Source organism: Centropristis striata, chromosome 13 (assembly GCF_030273125.1).
Source record: "Centropristis striata isolate RG_2023a ecotype Rhode Island chromosome 13, C.striata_1.0, whole genome shotgun sequence".
NCBI classification, from domain to species: domain Eukaryota; kingdom Metazoa; phylum Chordata; class Actinopteri; order Perciformes; family Serranidae; genus Centropristis; species Centropristis striata.
In genome coordinates, this window is record NC_081529.1 from 7,158,557 (window position 1) to 7,175,543 (window position 16,987).

The 16,987-nt window shown below is 44.5% G+C and overlaps 2 protein-coding genes across 3 annotated transcripts in view; one reads left to right on the forward strand and one right to left on the reverse strand.

Moving 5' to 3' along the window:
- Positions 1–520: 520 nt before the first annotated feature.
- cbx7a (chromobox homolog 7a) lies at positions 521–5,217 on the forward strand. The gene is made up of 6 exons (XM_059348279.1): positions 521–801; positions 1,952–1,995; positions 2,171–2,236; positions 2,370–2,436; positions 3,317–3,635; positions 3,723–5,217. The coding sequence occupies exons 1-6, from the start codon at positions 733–735 to the stop codon at positions 4,217–4,219; spliced, it is 1,062 nt and encodes a 353-aa protein (XP_059204262.1). The 5' UTR covers positions 521–732; the 3' UTR covers positions 4,220–5,217.
- A 3,016-nt stretch (positions 5,218–8,233) lies between these two features.
- Positions 8,234–16,987, reverse strand: part of ep300b (E1A binding protein p300 b) — a 38,624-nt gene continuing 29,870 nt past the window's right edge. For both annotated transcript variants that reach the window (XM_059347477.1, XM_059347476.1), the window contains exons 27-31: positions 16,695–16,860; positions 16,370–16,537; positions 16,094–16,255; positions 14,199–14,480; positions 8,234–12,920 (exon numbers count right to left, since the gene is read on the reverse strand). In XM_059347477.1, coding sequence (XP_059203460.1) covers positions 9,612–12,920; positions 14,199–14,480; positions 16,094–16,255; positions 16,370–16,537; positions 16,695–16,860 — 4,087 coding nt within the window. In that variant the 3' untranslated portion in view covers positions 8,234–9,611. The remainder of the gene's footprint in view (positions 12,921–14,198; positions 14,481–16,093; positions 16,256–16,369; positions 16,538–16,694; positions 16,861–16,987) is intronic.

The window sequence follows — 16,987 nt, forward strand, 5'->3', positions numbered from 1 at the left end:
TGCTTAAGTACTTTGCTACATTCCACCACTGGTACTAAGTGATGATTGAAAGGGGTTATTTTTGTATACGTCTAGACAAAATTCTGCATAGTATACCTTTAAAGTAGCAAAAAATGTGTAATAATTTTACAAAGAATTATGTAAAACAAACGTTATGCCACTTTGGATCTTACAAAAAAGTAAAGTTTTATACAATGTAGCCCTGAAATGAAATGAGAGTGAGCTGATGTGTGTTTGCCTCTTAATTGGAAAAAGTGGAGATATTTCTAATGGAAAATTTCTAAGTGAAATGACTCATAATATGTTTCCACGCCCCATCCTAACTAAAGTTTCACATAACCTTGTCGCTTTGACCCTCCGCCCCTCCTCTGTCCCGCTTCTGCACTCTGCTCCAATTTGCGTGCGCGCCCCCGCGAGCCCGGGCCCGCACATTGGGGGCTCGGCCCTACGCAATGGAAAGGCGGCGCGCTCGACTTAAAGCAGCGCGTTGTCCTGTGCTCCTTTGTTGATGTGTCGCAGATTTTAAAAAGTGAGGCAGGCAGGCAGCTGGAGAGAGGAGTGAGGGCAGCGGAGACACTCAGCGCTCACAGCAAGTGTTCACACCGGGAGCGAGCGGAGGCAGGGACACTTTCCCCCCTGTCCACTGAAACTATTTTTATTTCAGCACTTCGACAAAAACAGCAGAGACCCAGTTTTGCGTGTTGTTTGGAGCGTGCGGAGCAGCGCGCGGAGATGGAGCTGTCATCAATCGGAGACCAAGTGTTTGCTGTGGAGTCAATAACAAAGAAGAGAGTGCGAAAGGTAAGAAAGACAAACATTAATACACTTCTTATAACTTAAATAACTTATTTATCTGTGTTTTTACCCCACTGGACAATATGTTCCGTGTGCCACCCGCTGTCCTTATGCACAACAAAACTAGGCTACGCACTTTCCCTATAGTTTACGCAAGAGACACGCTCACACTATCTATTCTTCTAATTAACTGCGCCGAAGTTTAACATTGTTTAGCAGCCGAAGTCGCATCCTGAGAGATCCCGTGCAGCAGCTGAGATGCTGCAGCATGACCGTGTTGTGAGGGAGCCTACGCAGTTGTAGTAAACTGGAAAAGGGGGTGTGTATCCTGAAAACGGGTATACGGGCAGTGTGTGCTGGGAGCTGCGCAGTTGATATAAGTTACGCCAGAGAGCGAGCGGCGGAGCATCGGTGTGAAACTGCTGCGTAATGTCACTGAGTGCTGCGTAACGGTGACCCATTGATTTACAGTGGAGGAGATATAATAACATGATCATCACAGCGGGGGGGATTGAGCGGCACTATTTGACGCAGCATGTGCATGAATTATTTTCAATGCAAAATGAATAAAAAGTGCAGTGCGACATCAGCTCCATTCAGCCTAAGTGTTATCTGTTGTAAACTTTGGAGCGATATAATTAGGTTGTAAAACTCCGTCCGTATGAATTAACAGTTTTCCTGCTCATTCGCACTCTGAGTATGCAGGAGCTGCTACAGTTATTTTCACGCGGGATGACTGCGATCAGTGTTCAGGGATCGCTGGCTGACCGTTGCGCAACACCTCGTTGTTTACATGTTCCGTGGCCCCACCTATCACAGCCACTGGTGTAATGTTCTAGAAAGAGCCCGTGCATTATTTTTGAGACCGGCTCGTGAAGCCATGCGCGCTCACATCAGAGCTGCTGTTTGGAGGCCGCCCAGCCCCGCTGTCATTGACGTCATCGCCTCTATGAGAAAAACACAATTTGAAAGGGAGAAAAATGTCCATGACCCTCCCTCCCTCCTTACTCCACGCTTTAAAGTGACAGTCGACTTTTTCTCTCACACGGCAGCTTGTGTCTGCATCACACTGCACGAGATTTAAAATACAGGTTGTGTGAATGTGCACCTCCTCTAAGCACCCCCCCCCCCCCCTCCTCTCTCTGTCTCTCCTCAGGGTAATGTGGAGTATCTACTGAAATGGCAGGGATGGTCCCCAAAGTGAGTAAGCCTTGAGTCATCATCCAGTGACCTCATCCCTTCACTATAAACCCTGTGCCCTCTTCAAATTATTTTTCTTGATATCTGCGCACCATGTCCCATGAAGACATAGATAGATAGATAGATAGATAGATAGATAGACAGACAGACTTATTGTATGTATGTGTGTTGGTAGGTACAGTACTTGGGAACCCGAGGACAATATTCTGGACCCACGCCTGGTGCTGGCCTACGAAGAACAGTGAGTAATCTTGGAAAGCTTTTTTTATTGCTTGCTAAGCACTTTTTTTTGTTGTTTTCTTTGTATTCTCTTGCTCACAATCTGTTTCTCTCTGTCCTCTCCCGTTCCTTTTGTTTCTACCGCTCTCTACCAGTCAGGAGAAGGTCAGAGCTCTGGCCTATCGCAGGAAAGGTCTCCGACCCAGGAGGGTCCTGCTGCGGGTAGCTACACTTACCTTTTTATTCTTGTCTCTCAAGGCTTTGTTGAGGAAAAGTGAAACAAGTGCTTTAAACCTTTTAATGGCCACCAGGGGGCGACTCCTCTGGTTGCAAAAAGAGTCCTATTGTATACAAGTCTATGAGAAAACACTAAGTTTATGGGTTATGTAAATTGTGGTTGTATTTAGAGTTAAATATACAATAAAGTAGGGCATGTTTAGGGCATGGGTACCTTGTGATTGACATGTAGCTACCATGGGGCATTTTATTAAATTTAACTCTTTCACAGTATTTTCAATTTATCAAAGTTAATTCTAACATGTTCGTCATTTAAAAAGGTCTTGTTTACTGTTCAGTTGTACGAAAAGACACTCTAAAGAGTTGGCAGTTTATTTTTAGTTGATGCACCATACTAACCAAGCTAGCTAAATTAGTAGCATTAGCTGATAACATAGTATCCTTCTAGTTCCTGATCCATTATTCTCATTTGCTTGTTCTCCCAACAAAACCAAGATGACACCAGCCAAAATACCAATCTTTAAACTTCAAAACAGTTCAGAAAAATGGGTGACACAGAGGAATAAAGCATGTTAGCATGCTGACATTAGCATTTAGCTCAAAGGATGGCACTAGGCTATAATCAGGCTTTTGATACACAGTCAGTAGTTATAATCACTGTTTTTAGTCTTATTATGGGTTTTGTTGACAGTAAGAAAAACATAGGTGCATATTTTAATACTACATTTCCCATATATGTTCTTCGTGTCACAAAATTGTCCTGCAAATACATTCTGTGTGGCCAATAGCAACATAATGTAGCTGTTGTCTCAAAAGAACACAGTGACTATTCATGTGCTAACTCGCCACCTTTGCTCTGCCCCAGAACATCTTCGCCATGGACCTCCGCAGTGCCAACAAGGTGTTGGAGAAGCCCCCGCCTCGACTGCGTCTCTCCCTCACTCGCTCCATGAGCACAGATGTGGACCAGGGCGAGCGGGCCAGCCTCTACCAGCGCCTCGCCAGGAGGAAGAGCAGGCAGAGGGTGTCCAAACGGGGACCACAGAGACCTCAGAACAAACCCACCATGCTGCCACTGATGAAGAGGGAGGAGCCCATTGAGGAGGACTGGGGTGGCACCAGCGAAGAAGAGAAGCCTGAGTCCGAAGGCACTTCGGAGGAGAGACGTGACGACAGTTTATATGGTTGGTGTCCAGTTAATCACGTAGAAAGTCAGCAGCTTTGTTGTGACCTTTCAACCTTTTAACAATCTGTTTTTTCTTCCTTTAAAGGTCGGTCAGAGTGCAGCTCCCCGCCGCTGCTGGAGCGTCAGGACTTAGAGATGGAGCAGAAGGTAGACACTGACCTGACAGGGGTAGGTACAGAAACATGGACAGGCGGAGGGACGGGACAGAACCAATCAAAAGACAGTGCCTCGGTGCCTGAGGCCGTACTGGAAGATGAGGTTTCGGTTGGCGACAGGTCAGACTGGGACGTAGGTGAGGAGTCAGAGTGTCCCACGTTAGAGTGCAGCGTTTGTCCCAGCAACAACACGACCTCGGTGGTAGTGAGCATTCAGGGGAGCAGCGAGCCGGCAGGCGACTGCTCCGCTGCTGAGGCAGGAGAGGAGGAAGCTGGTGGAGACAATCAGAGCGCTAACATGATGACAGCAGACAGTCAGACAGAAAAACATCCCAGGAAGGTGATTTTTACAGATGTGACTATCAACTCTCTGACGGTGACTTTTAAAGAAGCGATGGTGGCTGAAGGCTTCTTTAAGGGCTATTGAACGACGAGACAGAAAGATCAAAATAACCATAATTATACTTGCCACTCATTTTGTTCATGTAAATAGTTGTGTATGTTCAGTAATTCCACGTTTACAGCGCTAAACTCATTTCCTACTGAGTTAAATGAAGACATTGTTGCCTTTGAATTTAAAAAATGAGTGGTAATTTTATCATTGTGGCTCTTTTATTAGATGAGATAGGAAGCCCGAGGCCCTGAAATGTCCTCAAATCATCCATCGCAGCCCAGCGGACTAGATGGATCCCAGTGGCAGGTTTCACTCCTGGGGTCACTGGGTTTACTGAGACAGATGCAGAGACAGCAGACAGTCCACACTACTACTTCCATGCAGCTACCTTTTTTCCAGTCGCACTCGGTCACACACTCGAATCTGTTCTCGGGGCCTGTTTTCAGTCGCTCCTCTTTCTAACGAATAATGTTTTTGTAAAGATATCGCTCTTTTTTTCAGTATTTGCACAGAGATAACTGCATGCCCCGTCAGTCTGTGCCACACATGCACAAAGCCCTGTCCTGTGGTTTGTTGAAGAGGTTTATTTATGTCACAAAAGAAATGAAACAAAGAGGAAAAATCAATGCCTGCCGCTTATGAAGTTCTGCATATCAAGGAGGCTGGATGCACAAAAAGAAGTCGTGTTTGCTGTCTGTCCGTCCTTTTACTTTTCAAGTATGAAATGCTACCTGGTTCTATTTTTGTATTACCAATTGATAGTCCACTCTTTTCACTAGCCTTTGTGCATTTCAAAAGAAGAGGCATCAGTTTACACCGCCGCTGTTCCGCTGTGTACAAATGGAAGCAAATGTACGTTAGGTCAGACTGTAGTGAGCTATTATTTATTGCATGTCACATGTATAAGCTAAACTAACTTATGTCACTTATATGTGTCTTTCTCTGACAAAGATAAACTGTCAAACATGTCTTCTCTCTGAAAAATTGATTTTTATTTTGACTGCATTTCCAATAAATATGTACTAAAATAAGTGTCTTCTGGAGCTTATTACAAACATTATATAACAAATAGTTGGATGGGGAAACTTCACAACACAGCACAACTTTAAAGGTATTTTCCTGTAGTTATTTAACTCTAGACACAAAAAATAGCATGGAAATAGTCCTGATATACAAATCCAAAATTTACTCCTGTCAATAAGCAATAAGATACATTTTCTGCAACACAGTTGTACTTGTTTTAAAGATGGACTGGTTTTGTTTTGCAAGCAACAGCGCTCCAAATCCCAGATACTTCTTGAAAGTTAATAATTGTAATTGTCAGTACTCTACAGCATCAGAGTACTTTAAAGGAATATTTAGTGCTTAAAATAATGACTGACCTCATGTTACCTTGAAATGAAGAGCAACATCAAATTCTTGATGAATTGTGAAGGCATGGAGGAAAACAAAAAGTTATCTTAAAGAATTCAAGGTAACATTCAAGGATTTTCTTTCCTTGAACAGTTTGAGTGTTCAGAGATATCGGCTGTAGAGATGTCTGGCTTTTCTTAAATGTAATGGAACTGGATGGCTCTGGGCTCCAAAAATGTTCTCGAAAGAAAATACATAAAAGAGCTCACAGCTAGGTGTGTGGATTATCTTGAGTAGTCGGATCATGACTTATGGGCATTTTAACAGTACAATTTTGAATTTTTAGAACAAAATTTTGTTGATTAAAAAGTTTACCATAAACAAATGATTTGCATATAAAAGATATGCATTTGTGTCTATCTGTGATATTCAACTTGTTCTAGTTCACAGATACCAAAAATGTCCTTGTGCTTGAAGCGTCTCAGATACAGCTGTTTTCTTATGTACTATATTTAGTCTTTGGGCTCTTGGGACTGTTGTTTTTGTCCTTTAAAATATAATGACACATAAATATATACATGGTCGCCCATAAAGTTGGAATAATTGTGTTTTCAGACCACTTTCAGAGACAATCTTCTGTTAATTGTGGTTTCATTGTCATTGTGATATGATTGGAAGAGATTGATTAATAAAGTTTTAGAAGATATACACTTTATCTGTCAGGAATGAATCACATTGTCAGAATAATTTCATGGAAAGAGGGAAAAAATATTTTATTCCAACTTTATGGGCGGCCGTGTATATATAAACAGTAGTCCCATGGGCCCAACGACTGAATATGATGTGATAAGAAATACAAGGCAAATGCAGAAAACACAGTTAAACCTTTCCACCACTGAAAGTGTTTTGCATCCACTCTTACTGCCTGGAGAGTGAACAGCGTGCTGCCACGTGTCACCACTAGAGGGCGTGTTGTTCTCAGGAAAGACAAATTACTGTAAGTGACGCCATCGGGTGCAAGTTCTAGTCTGTGAATCATCGGCTCAGTATGTCTCAAGTGCAGCAGGAGGGAGGGGGCAGACACTAACAAGAAACATAATTTAGAAGATATGAAGCTCTGAGTGCCTCTTAACTATGAAGAATATGTAACACACTTGACAATGTTAAAAGCAGCCTAATGTTAGACTGTTTCCGCTGCCAAAGCAGAGAGGGAAAGGAAATATGTGATGAGGTCCATCTGATCCAGATGTTGCGTAATTTAGCTCACTGTTAGCAGTGCTTTTTTTTCTCCTGATAAAATAGTTGTTTTTTAATTTCATAGCCAAGCCATGTTTATTTATATTGTTATATGTATTTATTTCAAAAGTATATTTATTTATACAGTTGCCCATAATGTTGGAATAATAAATATATATATATATTTTACCTCTTTCCCACGAAATTATTGTGACAATGTGATTTATTCTTGACGGATAATCAATAATCATTAATTTTATTGTATTAATCAAACTCTTCCAAACATATCACAATGAAAATTAAACACCAAATAACCTCCCTGTTAGTCTGTTTTTTTTTTCAGGAACAGCAATAATTCGGGGCATGTTTAATTATCCAAAAGTGTCAGAAACTAAAAAATCCAAATAAGCATTGTTTATATGTCATCAATAACTCGAACCATTTCAATCAATATTTAGTGAAATTGTGCTCTTTATCTCTCACAGATCATGGTTCAATGAGGATAATTCACTTTTTCCATAAAAATTGCATGTTGACTTTTTTTATGTGCATCGGAATGACATACATATATAATACAATGGTCTTACATGACAAATTAAAAAATATATATTTTATATCCATTTTTTTTCTTTTTATGAAAAAATACTTTTAACTTTTTATTTTTATTTCTAAACTTTGAAATGGGTCAATTCCACCCACAACATAAGAGAGTTAACAGAGGATTGTGTCTGAAAACAAAATTATTCCAACTTTATGGGCGGCAGTGTATATTTAGTTTAATTAAGTGACCTAAATGGTTTTCCATAACTTCCCCAGTCCCTCTACCTCACTCCCTGCCACTATTACATTACTTTAGGCAAAGACATGACATTTAAATGCAGCTATCAGTCACTCAGTGAGGTAAACTGTCCCATAGTTTGTTGGTGATATTTTAAAACCAGAGTGAGACAACTGGAACTATAATTACTTGTTACTTATTGTAAAGTCAGTACTTAAGTCCCTGTAGGAATGATGCAGAGATCTGATTGGTTAGTGGGCTGCAGGTGAGCTGCACAGGAAACCAGCTTCATACGAATGGAAAAGAAGAGTTCAGGCCAAAGATGAACACACTGTCACTTCATGATACAGGTCCATGGTATTGGGCTGCAACTAGTATAATTTTCATTATTGATTAATCTGCAGATTATTTTCTCTTCCAATTGTTTGTGCTATAAATGTCAGAAACTATTGAAACATTCCTATTCAAAGATATTCAGTTTTACATGTATAACAGACAAAAGCAGGACATTTCCAAACCAGGATGTTGACATTTATGCATGAAGAATTACTTATTTTTTCTAGTTGTTGCAGCTCAACTGATGTCTCTTTAAAAAGGTGCACGAATGATTTGTTGTCCGTTTCATATTCACCAACACACAATGTTATTTCTAACAAACAGCCACATGCAGGACACGTCACTGTTGGTAATTTTCATTTTATTATAAAAAACAGTATTTGAGTCCACAGTTTGTGTTTCCTTTGTACAGTAAAAAATATTAAATTAAACTCCCAAAGTTCTTAGCAGAAAGATAAAGAGGATGGAGTTTGAGGGTAGGGGGAGCAACTTCCCCCAGAGGAAGAGGAGGAGGAGGAGGGGGAGGGGATTTAAAGTCCGAGGGGAGCAGCAAAGGGGACGAGGCAGAAAGAGACGGAGACCGACTGCTCATATCTCCTCCTTTTCTCCTCATTTCTGTGCAACACAGTTCATTTGGATCAAAAATCCTCTGTTTACTCCAAACAGCGGAATCCTAAAAACACTAAAAGGAGCCCACCCCACCCATTTATTTTCACATCCCAGCCCATGTACTCAAAATGTTTCAGGCACACAGGTATGCACCCCCCCTCCCCAAGCCTCCACTGCTCCAGATTAAGTGTCTTTAAAGGAAGGAGTGCACACACATTCGAGGGAGAGGGCTTGCATGTTTGCGAGGGAAGAGTCGCTTCCAGCATGACTGATGTCCGATACCGAAGCCGGCCGGGACGTCACAATATGTCCGTTCAAACTCACAGCAGACCCTCAACCACTGCAATAAACACTGACATTTAATTATTCCCGCCTGGACAGACCCAACTAAAGACATCTAAAGTGAAATGAAATATCCACTACCCTTGTCATAACAGTCAATAAGAAAAATATATTTCTATACGAATTGTAGCAGTCTCAGGGTACGTAACACCCCCAAACCCCGCCCCCCCCCAAAAAAAACAATAAATAAAGCAAACCCAAACATTAAAAAAAAAAATGAAGATATGCATCATGTTTGGATTTACATTAATAATAATCCACATCACTCTGCAGAACAGAAACAGACAGACAGACTGAATGATGGGGAAACAAAACCGATAAAAAAAGTTCTTTGCATTAAATCATTTCCTCTTTAATTCTCGACCACTTTTAAAATCTTAAAAACATTTCTTAAAAAAGGCAAGTACTCCTATTTACCCCCAAAACCCCGAAAATATCACCTTTCTTCTATTCAGCGAGAGGTGGAGGTAAGGGGGGTGGTGCAAGAGAAACCATCCCCCTCTTTGTCCACAATTGGCAAAAAAAATATATTAACAGCAATAACTTACAATTCATTTATTCTAATTTATTTAACGACTGCTTGATTTATTGTTCATCTCCCATAGGAAGGTTCAGTTCAATGCATCTTTATTGAAAACATTTTAAATAACATTTAATAATAGTATAAAAAAGAAAGGCTAAGTAATAACAATAACACTGTCCTGGGTGAGTGCAGTTTGTGCGAAGAATCACGGAGCGTCTCAGCTCGACTTGACACGTTAAGTAGAATTCCTACATGATGTCTAAAGGGTTGTGATTCATGTTCTGGCCCAGCGGGTCCTGACCGTTCCCCCCCGGCCCGTGTAGACCGGCCATGCTGCTCAGCTGAGACAGCATGGCGCTCTGGTCCGACCCAAACTGCTCCATAGAGTTCTGTTGCTGCTGCTGCTGGGTCGTTGGCTGTTGTTGTGGAGGGACCACCATGCCCGGGTGGTGCTGGTTCAGGTGGCCCGGGTGTGGAGAACCCGTCTGCATCTGAGGGGAGATGTGATGTGGGGAAGGCTGGGGCTGCATGCGCGGGGACGGGCTGGAGTGTGGTGGCTGGGACTGGGGTCTCGGTGAAGGCTGCGGAGATCGCACCTGGTTAGCTAGCGACGTGGACAGCGCCTGGCCCTGCAGGTGTTGGTGCGGGTGCGGGGACTGGGCCATCTGCTGCGGCTGCTGAGGGCTCATGGGATTGCTGTGCTGGGCTGGAGACCCACCAGGGCCCAGATGCTGCTGCTGCTGCTGGAGCAGCCTCTGGTGGAGGGCCTGTTGCATCAGAGACGATGGTGGGGGGCCATTCGGATTGGGCTGTGGGCCCGGAGGTGGTTGCTGAGGCCCTCCCCCTGGCCCTGCGTCACCCCCCGGCAGGCCAGCCATGGCATTCTGCTGCTGCTGCTGCTGCATCTGGAGGTGGTGCTGGTGCTGGAGCCTCTGCTGGAGTGCAGCTGTGGCCTGCTGCTGGGCCACCGACCCTGGGTAACCTTGCCCCTGCTGTCCTGGAGGACCACCAGGCTGCTGAGGGCCAAGAGGCGGGCCTCCAGGTGGTCCCTGTCCCACTGCAGGAGGCTGCATCCCAGGCTGTCCCATGTAGCCCTGCCCCTGTGGCGGCTGTGGCTGCTGGAACTGACCATGATTTACTCCCATTTGCTGCTGCTGCTGCTGCTGCTGCTGTTGTTGCTGCTGCTGCTGCTGCTGGAGATGCCGCCTCATGAGCAGCTCTCTAAACTGGGGACTGTTGATATTTCCCATCTGTAGCCCCTGGCCCTGCATACCTCTTCCTCCACCTTGCTGTTGCTGTTGTTGCTGCTGCTGCTGAAGAGCAACCTGCTGCTGTTGTAACCCGCTGAGCATTGGCCTCTGCTGCTGCTGCTGTTGTTGTTGTTGCTGTTGCTGTTGTTGTTGTTGTTGCTGCTGCTGTTGCTGCTGTAACTGCTGCTGTTGCAGCTGTTGCTGTTGCTGCTGGACTTGCTGCAGCTGAGCCATAGTGGCCATGTTGACATTTGTCCCTCCCTGTCCCCCCATGTGCATGCCGGGCTGGCCGCCACCTGCAGCGTTCATGTTCACCTGTGGGCCCCCTCCTGCCATGACATTACCAACAGGACCCCCTGTGGGTCCAGGACCTCCAGGGATACCACCCGGTCCCCCTGGGCCTCCCTGACCCCCCTTGTATTTTGAGGCTCTCTGCTTGATAAAAGCAGCCATGAGCTGTGGGTTAGACCGTAAGATGTTGAGGACTTGCTGTTGCTGGAGGGGCGAGCTCGGTGAGCGAAGAGTCCGTAACAGCTCCTGAAGGGCTGCCTGGGGGATGTTCCCACCAGCAACACCACCCGGCACACCAGGAGCTCCAGGGACAGCTCCCCCAGGGATCCCACCACCAGCCCCTTGCTGCTGCTGCGCTATGCTCATCAAGGCAGCATGGCCCTGAGCTTGTTGGTGCTGCTGCTGTTGCATTTGCTGCTGCTGTTGTTGTTGCTGTTGTTGTTGTTGTTGTTGCTGTTGTTGTTGTTGCTGTTGTTGTTGTTGTTGAGCTGCCATCATGGCAGGATGGCTCATTTGGTTCATCATCGCTTGCCTCTGCTGAGGGGGCATCCCCTGACCTGCCCACTGCTGCTGCTGCTGTTGAGGGTTCTGATGTGGAGCACCCATTCTCTGCTGCTGAAGCTGTACCTGAGGGGGGAGCTGGCCCTGGGGCAGGTTACCCTGCTGAGGGGGTTGCTGCATGGGCCCACCAGCACCAACCATCATCCCTGGTGGAGCTCCTTGTTGTTGATCCATGTGGGCCCGAGCAGCTGCCACTGCTGCATGGTTCTGTGGTGGCATACCCTGGGCTCCGACCATCCCAACCGCCCCTGGGTGTCCCATGCCCATCTGCTGTCCCTGACCTTGTTGATGGTGAGGGTGAGGAGGCATCAAGCCTGCCGCTGCCTGGGCTGCCTGTCTCTGCAGAGCCATCTTCCTCTGAGCGTCAGCCACCTGTTGGATCTTCATGGCGATTTCTACTGCAGCCGGTGGCGGGCCAGAAGGGGGGTGCTGTTGCGGTTGCTGTGGAAGGGGAGGCTGGCCCTGTGGCTGGCTGGGAGCTTGTTGGCCCCCAACATTTCCAGGCATGACAGGGCCACCATGGGGAGGTGTCGCCGAGCCGAGGACCGGTTTGCCCTGGGACTGATGCATTGGGGAGGAGCCCGGAGGTCTGCTGGCATATGGAGGCAAATTGTTGGGGTGCTGTTGGAGCTGTTGAGGGTTGGTCCCTGCTCCACTTTGCTGCTGCTGCTGGACCTGAGGAAGCATCTGCTGCTGATGTTGGGGAGAGCTCATTATCCCCCCAGCCCCGCCTCCTCCACCCGCCATCTGCGAGAACTGGTGATGATGGGGGTGTTGAGGAGGCATGGCACTTTGTGGGGGCATTCCACCGGGCTGCTGTTGCTGCTGAGGTCCAGGGCCCATTCCCTGCTGCGTAACTGGAGGCATGGTCTGAGTCGGTGTCTGGGGGGTTGGGGGTTGGGTTCCACCAGAAGTTGGGGTACTGGGCGCTGTGGTACCATTGTTCCCTGGTGATGGAAGCCCTACAACAGGTCCTCCCGGCGGCCCTCCGGCCGGCTGCCCCACCCTCTGCATGCTGGCCATCCTCCTCCTCAACATCTGGGCCTGCTGGAGCCGGTGCTGCAGCTGCTGCTGCCGGAGCTTTTGCTTGATGTTCAGACAGAACGGGACGGGACATTTGTTCTCCTGACAGTGTTTTGCGTGGTAGCAGCACAGAGCAATGAGCTGCTTGCAGATGGGACAGCCGCCATTTGTCTTGCGCTTGCAGCCTTTCGTGTGCTGAACCACACGCTTCATCTTCTGGCAGGACGGCAGGGAGCAGTTGGCGTTGCGGCACTGGCAGGCGTGGACCAGCGACTGGATGCAACGCTGGATGCTGAGGCGGCGAGAGTCTCCTGGGCTCTGGGTAGCTGCTGCTGCCTGGTTGTTGCTGTCATCATCCAGGCCAAGCCCCAGCTTATCCATCTTGTGCTCATGACCTTTAGCGTTGTAGCAGGTGATGCACAAGTCATAGTCCTGCAGAAGGAAGGAGAAATAAATATCAACCCAAATGCTGAAATACTTAATACATTTTAAAACTTTTCTGTGAAACTGTCTCATATCCTGTGTGCTTTTGATTAGTCTTAACTGCTTCATCCTTTATCTCCTCACACGACAGCAACATGCCCACCCAGCACCACCTTTTTGCAATTTTTTGGTGTTGTGCAACTGTCGTGCTTAAAGAAACAGGAATTACTCTTTGTCACTCTTCCTGCCTTTATTTTCCAAAATGATCTGGTATTTCTAAGAATGAATATTCCACTTTGAAGAATGATTGTTTTCACCCTCTGGTGTCATAGAAAACAGTTGCCCACCATCGCATAGCTCATGACTCAGTCTGCTGCAGCAGTCCGCTCCACTGTGCACTCCAGTGAGCACAACTGGCAATAGTTGGCAGACAATCATATCTTTCTTGCTGCACTAGCAGCTCATGTGAAACCACAGGCGACTACAGACCGCATCTGTACCAAAGGCTGCACATGGCTCGCTACAACACCCTCGTCAGGCCAAAGGCAACAGTGGAGTTAGCAGCACCAATAACCACAGTATAAGACTAAGCTGTTTCAAATTGGATTGGATAAAAAACAAACAAAGACACCTGTTTAACCAGCTGGCTACTGTTGTTTGCTTTCAAATAAAACCTCTGACCTTAACAGAGAAAATGCAAAATCTATATCTCTTAGGCTAAATGATACAGTATGTAATATCTGTATGTTTACCTTTAATAACCTGTGCTACTTTTGTTGTGCAGTTTTAATTGATTTAAAAAAATATATCTTAATTGATTAATTTCTGTCATATTAGTTTTTACTGTACAGTGCTGAGTTGTATGCATGTTAAAAATAGAAAAACTGCAATAAACTTTATATCATTAAAAAATAGAAGAGAAAACTAGAGGACTGTGACTTTTTACCAGTAATTGCAGTGTAAGAATTTTGCGCACAAATTATTTAAAAAAGAAACAAAAATAAAAGTTACATCCCAGCTCCGTTGGAAACAAGAAAAATAGATGGAAATAAATTGTGCAGGCCAATGAAACAGCAAAGGCATTCCAGTGCCTCTTTACATCCATATTATAGTGGATAAATGCAAAAAAGCTGCTTATATTTGTACATTTGTACAAACAAGTACATGGGTGCTCAGCTCATTCGCTCTGAAATGACCGAGCAATAACATAAATGCTAAATGTGTTTTCCGAGCTCCAGTCGAATTCAAAGAGTGAAAAGCAAGATCTGAGTTAGTCTTGATTCTCACCTCGCAGACCGTGCAGTGGAAGCGCGTCTCCACATGGTGTTTACACTCATTGCAGGTGTAGACGAAGCGGTCCTGGCTCTGGTTGTGTAGCTCCACCAACATGCACATGGTGCTCCACTTGGACCTCCTGAGAGAGCTGAACTCCAGGTGCTTGTCCCGGGCCAGAGTCAGGAAGGCATCACGGCCGTCCATCAGGTCACAGGCCATGAGGGGGTCCGGGTCAGTGATGGGGGGCAGCGAGTTGGCAGTGGGGCCAGCAATGAGGCGGATAACAAAGAAGACCTGGGAATGAAAATGGAGAGGATCAGCTGTAAGAGGGGTGATTCTGGCTCGGTCTACTGTTAAAAAGTGCTGCAGTAATCAGTAATTATCTTGTTCATTTAGATTGCTTAATTATCCTTCTTCAATGATGCATTAATATATAATTGTCTTGTTAATTATGTTTCTTAAACTAAAACCCAAGGTGAACAAAAGTGCACCACACCCCTTTTAACCCATTTAGACCAGATGCAACATGTTTAAGCCCTTCACAACAGAGTGACATCTTCCATGTCCAAATCACAGTAATGTCAAAATATAAATATAAACAAAAATATCTTTCTTGTGATTTACTCAGAAATAATGAGGAACGCCCACACAGTGCGTTTTGTGTGGGGAGCGTGGGAGTTTTTAACAATAGTATTCGGTTGCTTTTTGTTTTAGTTTAGAACAGTGGGTCACTTTTCTCTTGGACTTTGTAAAATAAACAAACTCAGCAGTCACCAACAGGCATCATGAGATTTTAAAACAAGGATTATAACACGCAATGGTTTATTAAAGTTCTATACATTTTAATTTTAAGGAACATTCATGGCCAGTGCTGTTTGTAGGTTTAAAAGACTAAGTGTCATTTTCACGCAAACAAAATTTTGATTAAATTTGAATGCACACAGGGGGACAGATAGATAAACAATGTGAAAATAAAAAATGACAATATTAAGCATAAAAGCCATTTATACCAGCAGGGTTGTAAACTATAAAAGGCACAAGAGACAAACCAGCATTGCAACTGTTGCAAGTGATTTAGGAGAACTTGACGCATTCACCAATTTTTTCATGTTTTAAACTTTCTCTCAGGCATGAACACAATTTATGAGGCTCCACATCTGTTGTTGGTTTAGGTGCAGGTTTATATCAATGGATTGTATGTTATTACTTTGAAATTATTTTTTAAATCCTTTATAAATTCTAAAGTAAGAGAAAGCTGAGATAAACAAAACTTTTCTTGTATGGGGCCCATTGTGTTACAATAAAACCTAAAATAGTTGTTTTCCCTGCATATTATTTACGATCTGTGTCATGTATTCATGACTCACAAACATTTTAAAAAATATACTGACATCTGAATTATTGGCAAAAAAATAAATGTGCAAAAAATGGTGCACCGCTTACATCGACTTACATGGAAATCTACCATCAGCAGATAAGTGTGAAACTGGCTGGTAGAAATGTGCATTGTGCTGCTGCTGATAATGGCTGTAAAAAGTTATTAAAGTAACGTGCCATTAATTCAAAACAATGAGCTGAAATAAGGACAGTGAAACCTCTGTAAAGCTGAGGGAAACTTCAGAGTAAGCGATAATTCTCTAATGCTTCAGCACAAATCAGTCATGTGATTGATTGTTCTTAAAAATATAGATTATTGGCACTTTGTACACAGCAGACAAATAATGGATCAAAGTTATGGCGTTCAAAAAGCAGCTGAACATTTGAAAACCTGCAGAATTTTAATGATCTGCATTCACAGAGTGGAGTCAACATGACAACTGATGACAAGTCAAAATAACGTTCTAATAAAAATAAAATCTAATCGAAGGGTAAGAGGCTATTGCTGTAATCAAATCAGACTTGCATACCTCCTTATGTTTCTCCATGGTGGCGTAGAGTTTCTGGGAAAGGTCATTGGAAACGTTGGGCATCCCTGGTTTCTTCTTATTGGCTCGGCTCATGCTGCTCTTGTTCTTACTCGTCTTTTTGTTGTTCTTCTTTTTGGCATTCTTGCTGTCTCCTTTTGTCACCTGAAAAAAAAAAAGTAAAGTTAGTTTCAAGATGTAGCGCTGCCTTGACAAACGTCAATAATTTGTGACAAAACTGAGCCTGAAAGTTGATGAGTTGATTACATTTGGACTCACATCTGTGCTCTCATTGGAGGTGCTGTTCTCCTCCCTCTTCCTCTCTTCCTCCTCCTGCTCCAGCTCCTTGATGCTCTCCTCCAGGACGTTGGGCCAGAAGTCGCCTTCAAAGTACGGCAGCTCCTTGGCGCTGGTCAGCCGGTCCTCTGTTGCCTGCTTGAAGACGTCCTAAGGGGAGAGGGAAAAAAAAGTGATTTCAAGAGCTTGTAATGCCTTTTCATTGTTTTAGGAAACAACAAACATACTTCTGAGGTTCAGGGTTTATTATTTGGGCTTGATATATGCACAATATTGGTACAATAACTAAACTGAAAGTGCGTCTCACCTTGTAATCATGGACTATGCGCTCTGCAACCGCCTTGTCCAGCATCTTCTTGTACCACTCCTGCAGCCGTTTTGGCTTTGGGATCTTCTGGTCCGCTGGGTGACAATGGAAGATGTAATCATCCCCTTCGCTGGGTGGACAGGCCCAGATATGACCCGTTGTATACCTGGCACAGGGAGATGTGTTGCTTATTAGAAAAGAAATGAATTGGTTTCCTTTTATTCCATCTGCCTGCTCATTTCCATGCACTGTTCTGTAGCAGTGCCTGGAACACAAAGCCCAGTGAAGCACTT

What these genes read in the sequence shown, in the direction of transcription:
- cbx7a (XM_059348279.1), top strand. Translation starts at nt 733, where the DNA reads ATGGAGCTGTCATCAATCGGAGACCAAGTGTTTGCTGTGGAGTCAATA. An exon ending in TGGCAGGGATGGTCCCCAAA is followed by an intron (nt 1,996 to 2,170) that starts GTGAGTAAGCCT and finishes GTGTGTTGGTAG; the next exon opens with GTACAGTACTTGGGAACCCG. An exon ending in ACGTGACGACAGTTTATATG is followed by an intron (nt 3,636 to 3,722) that starts GTTGGTGTCCAG and finishes CTTCCTTTAAAG; the next exon opens with GTCGGTCAGAGTGCAGCTCC.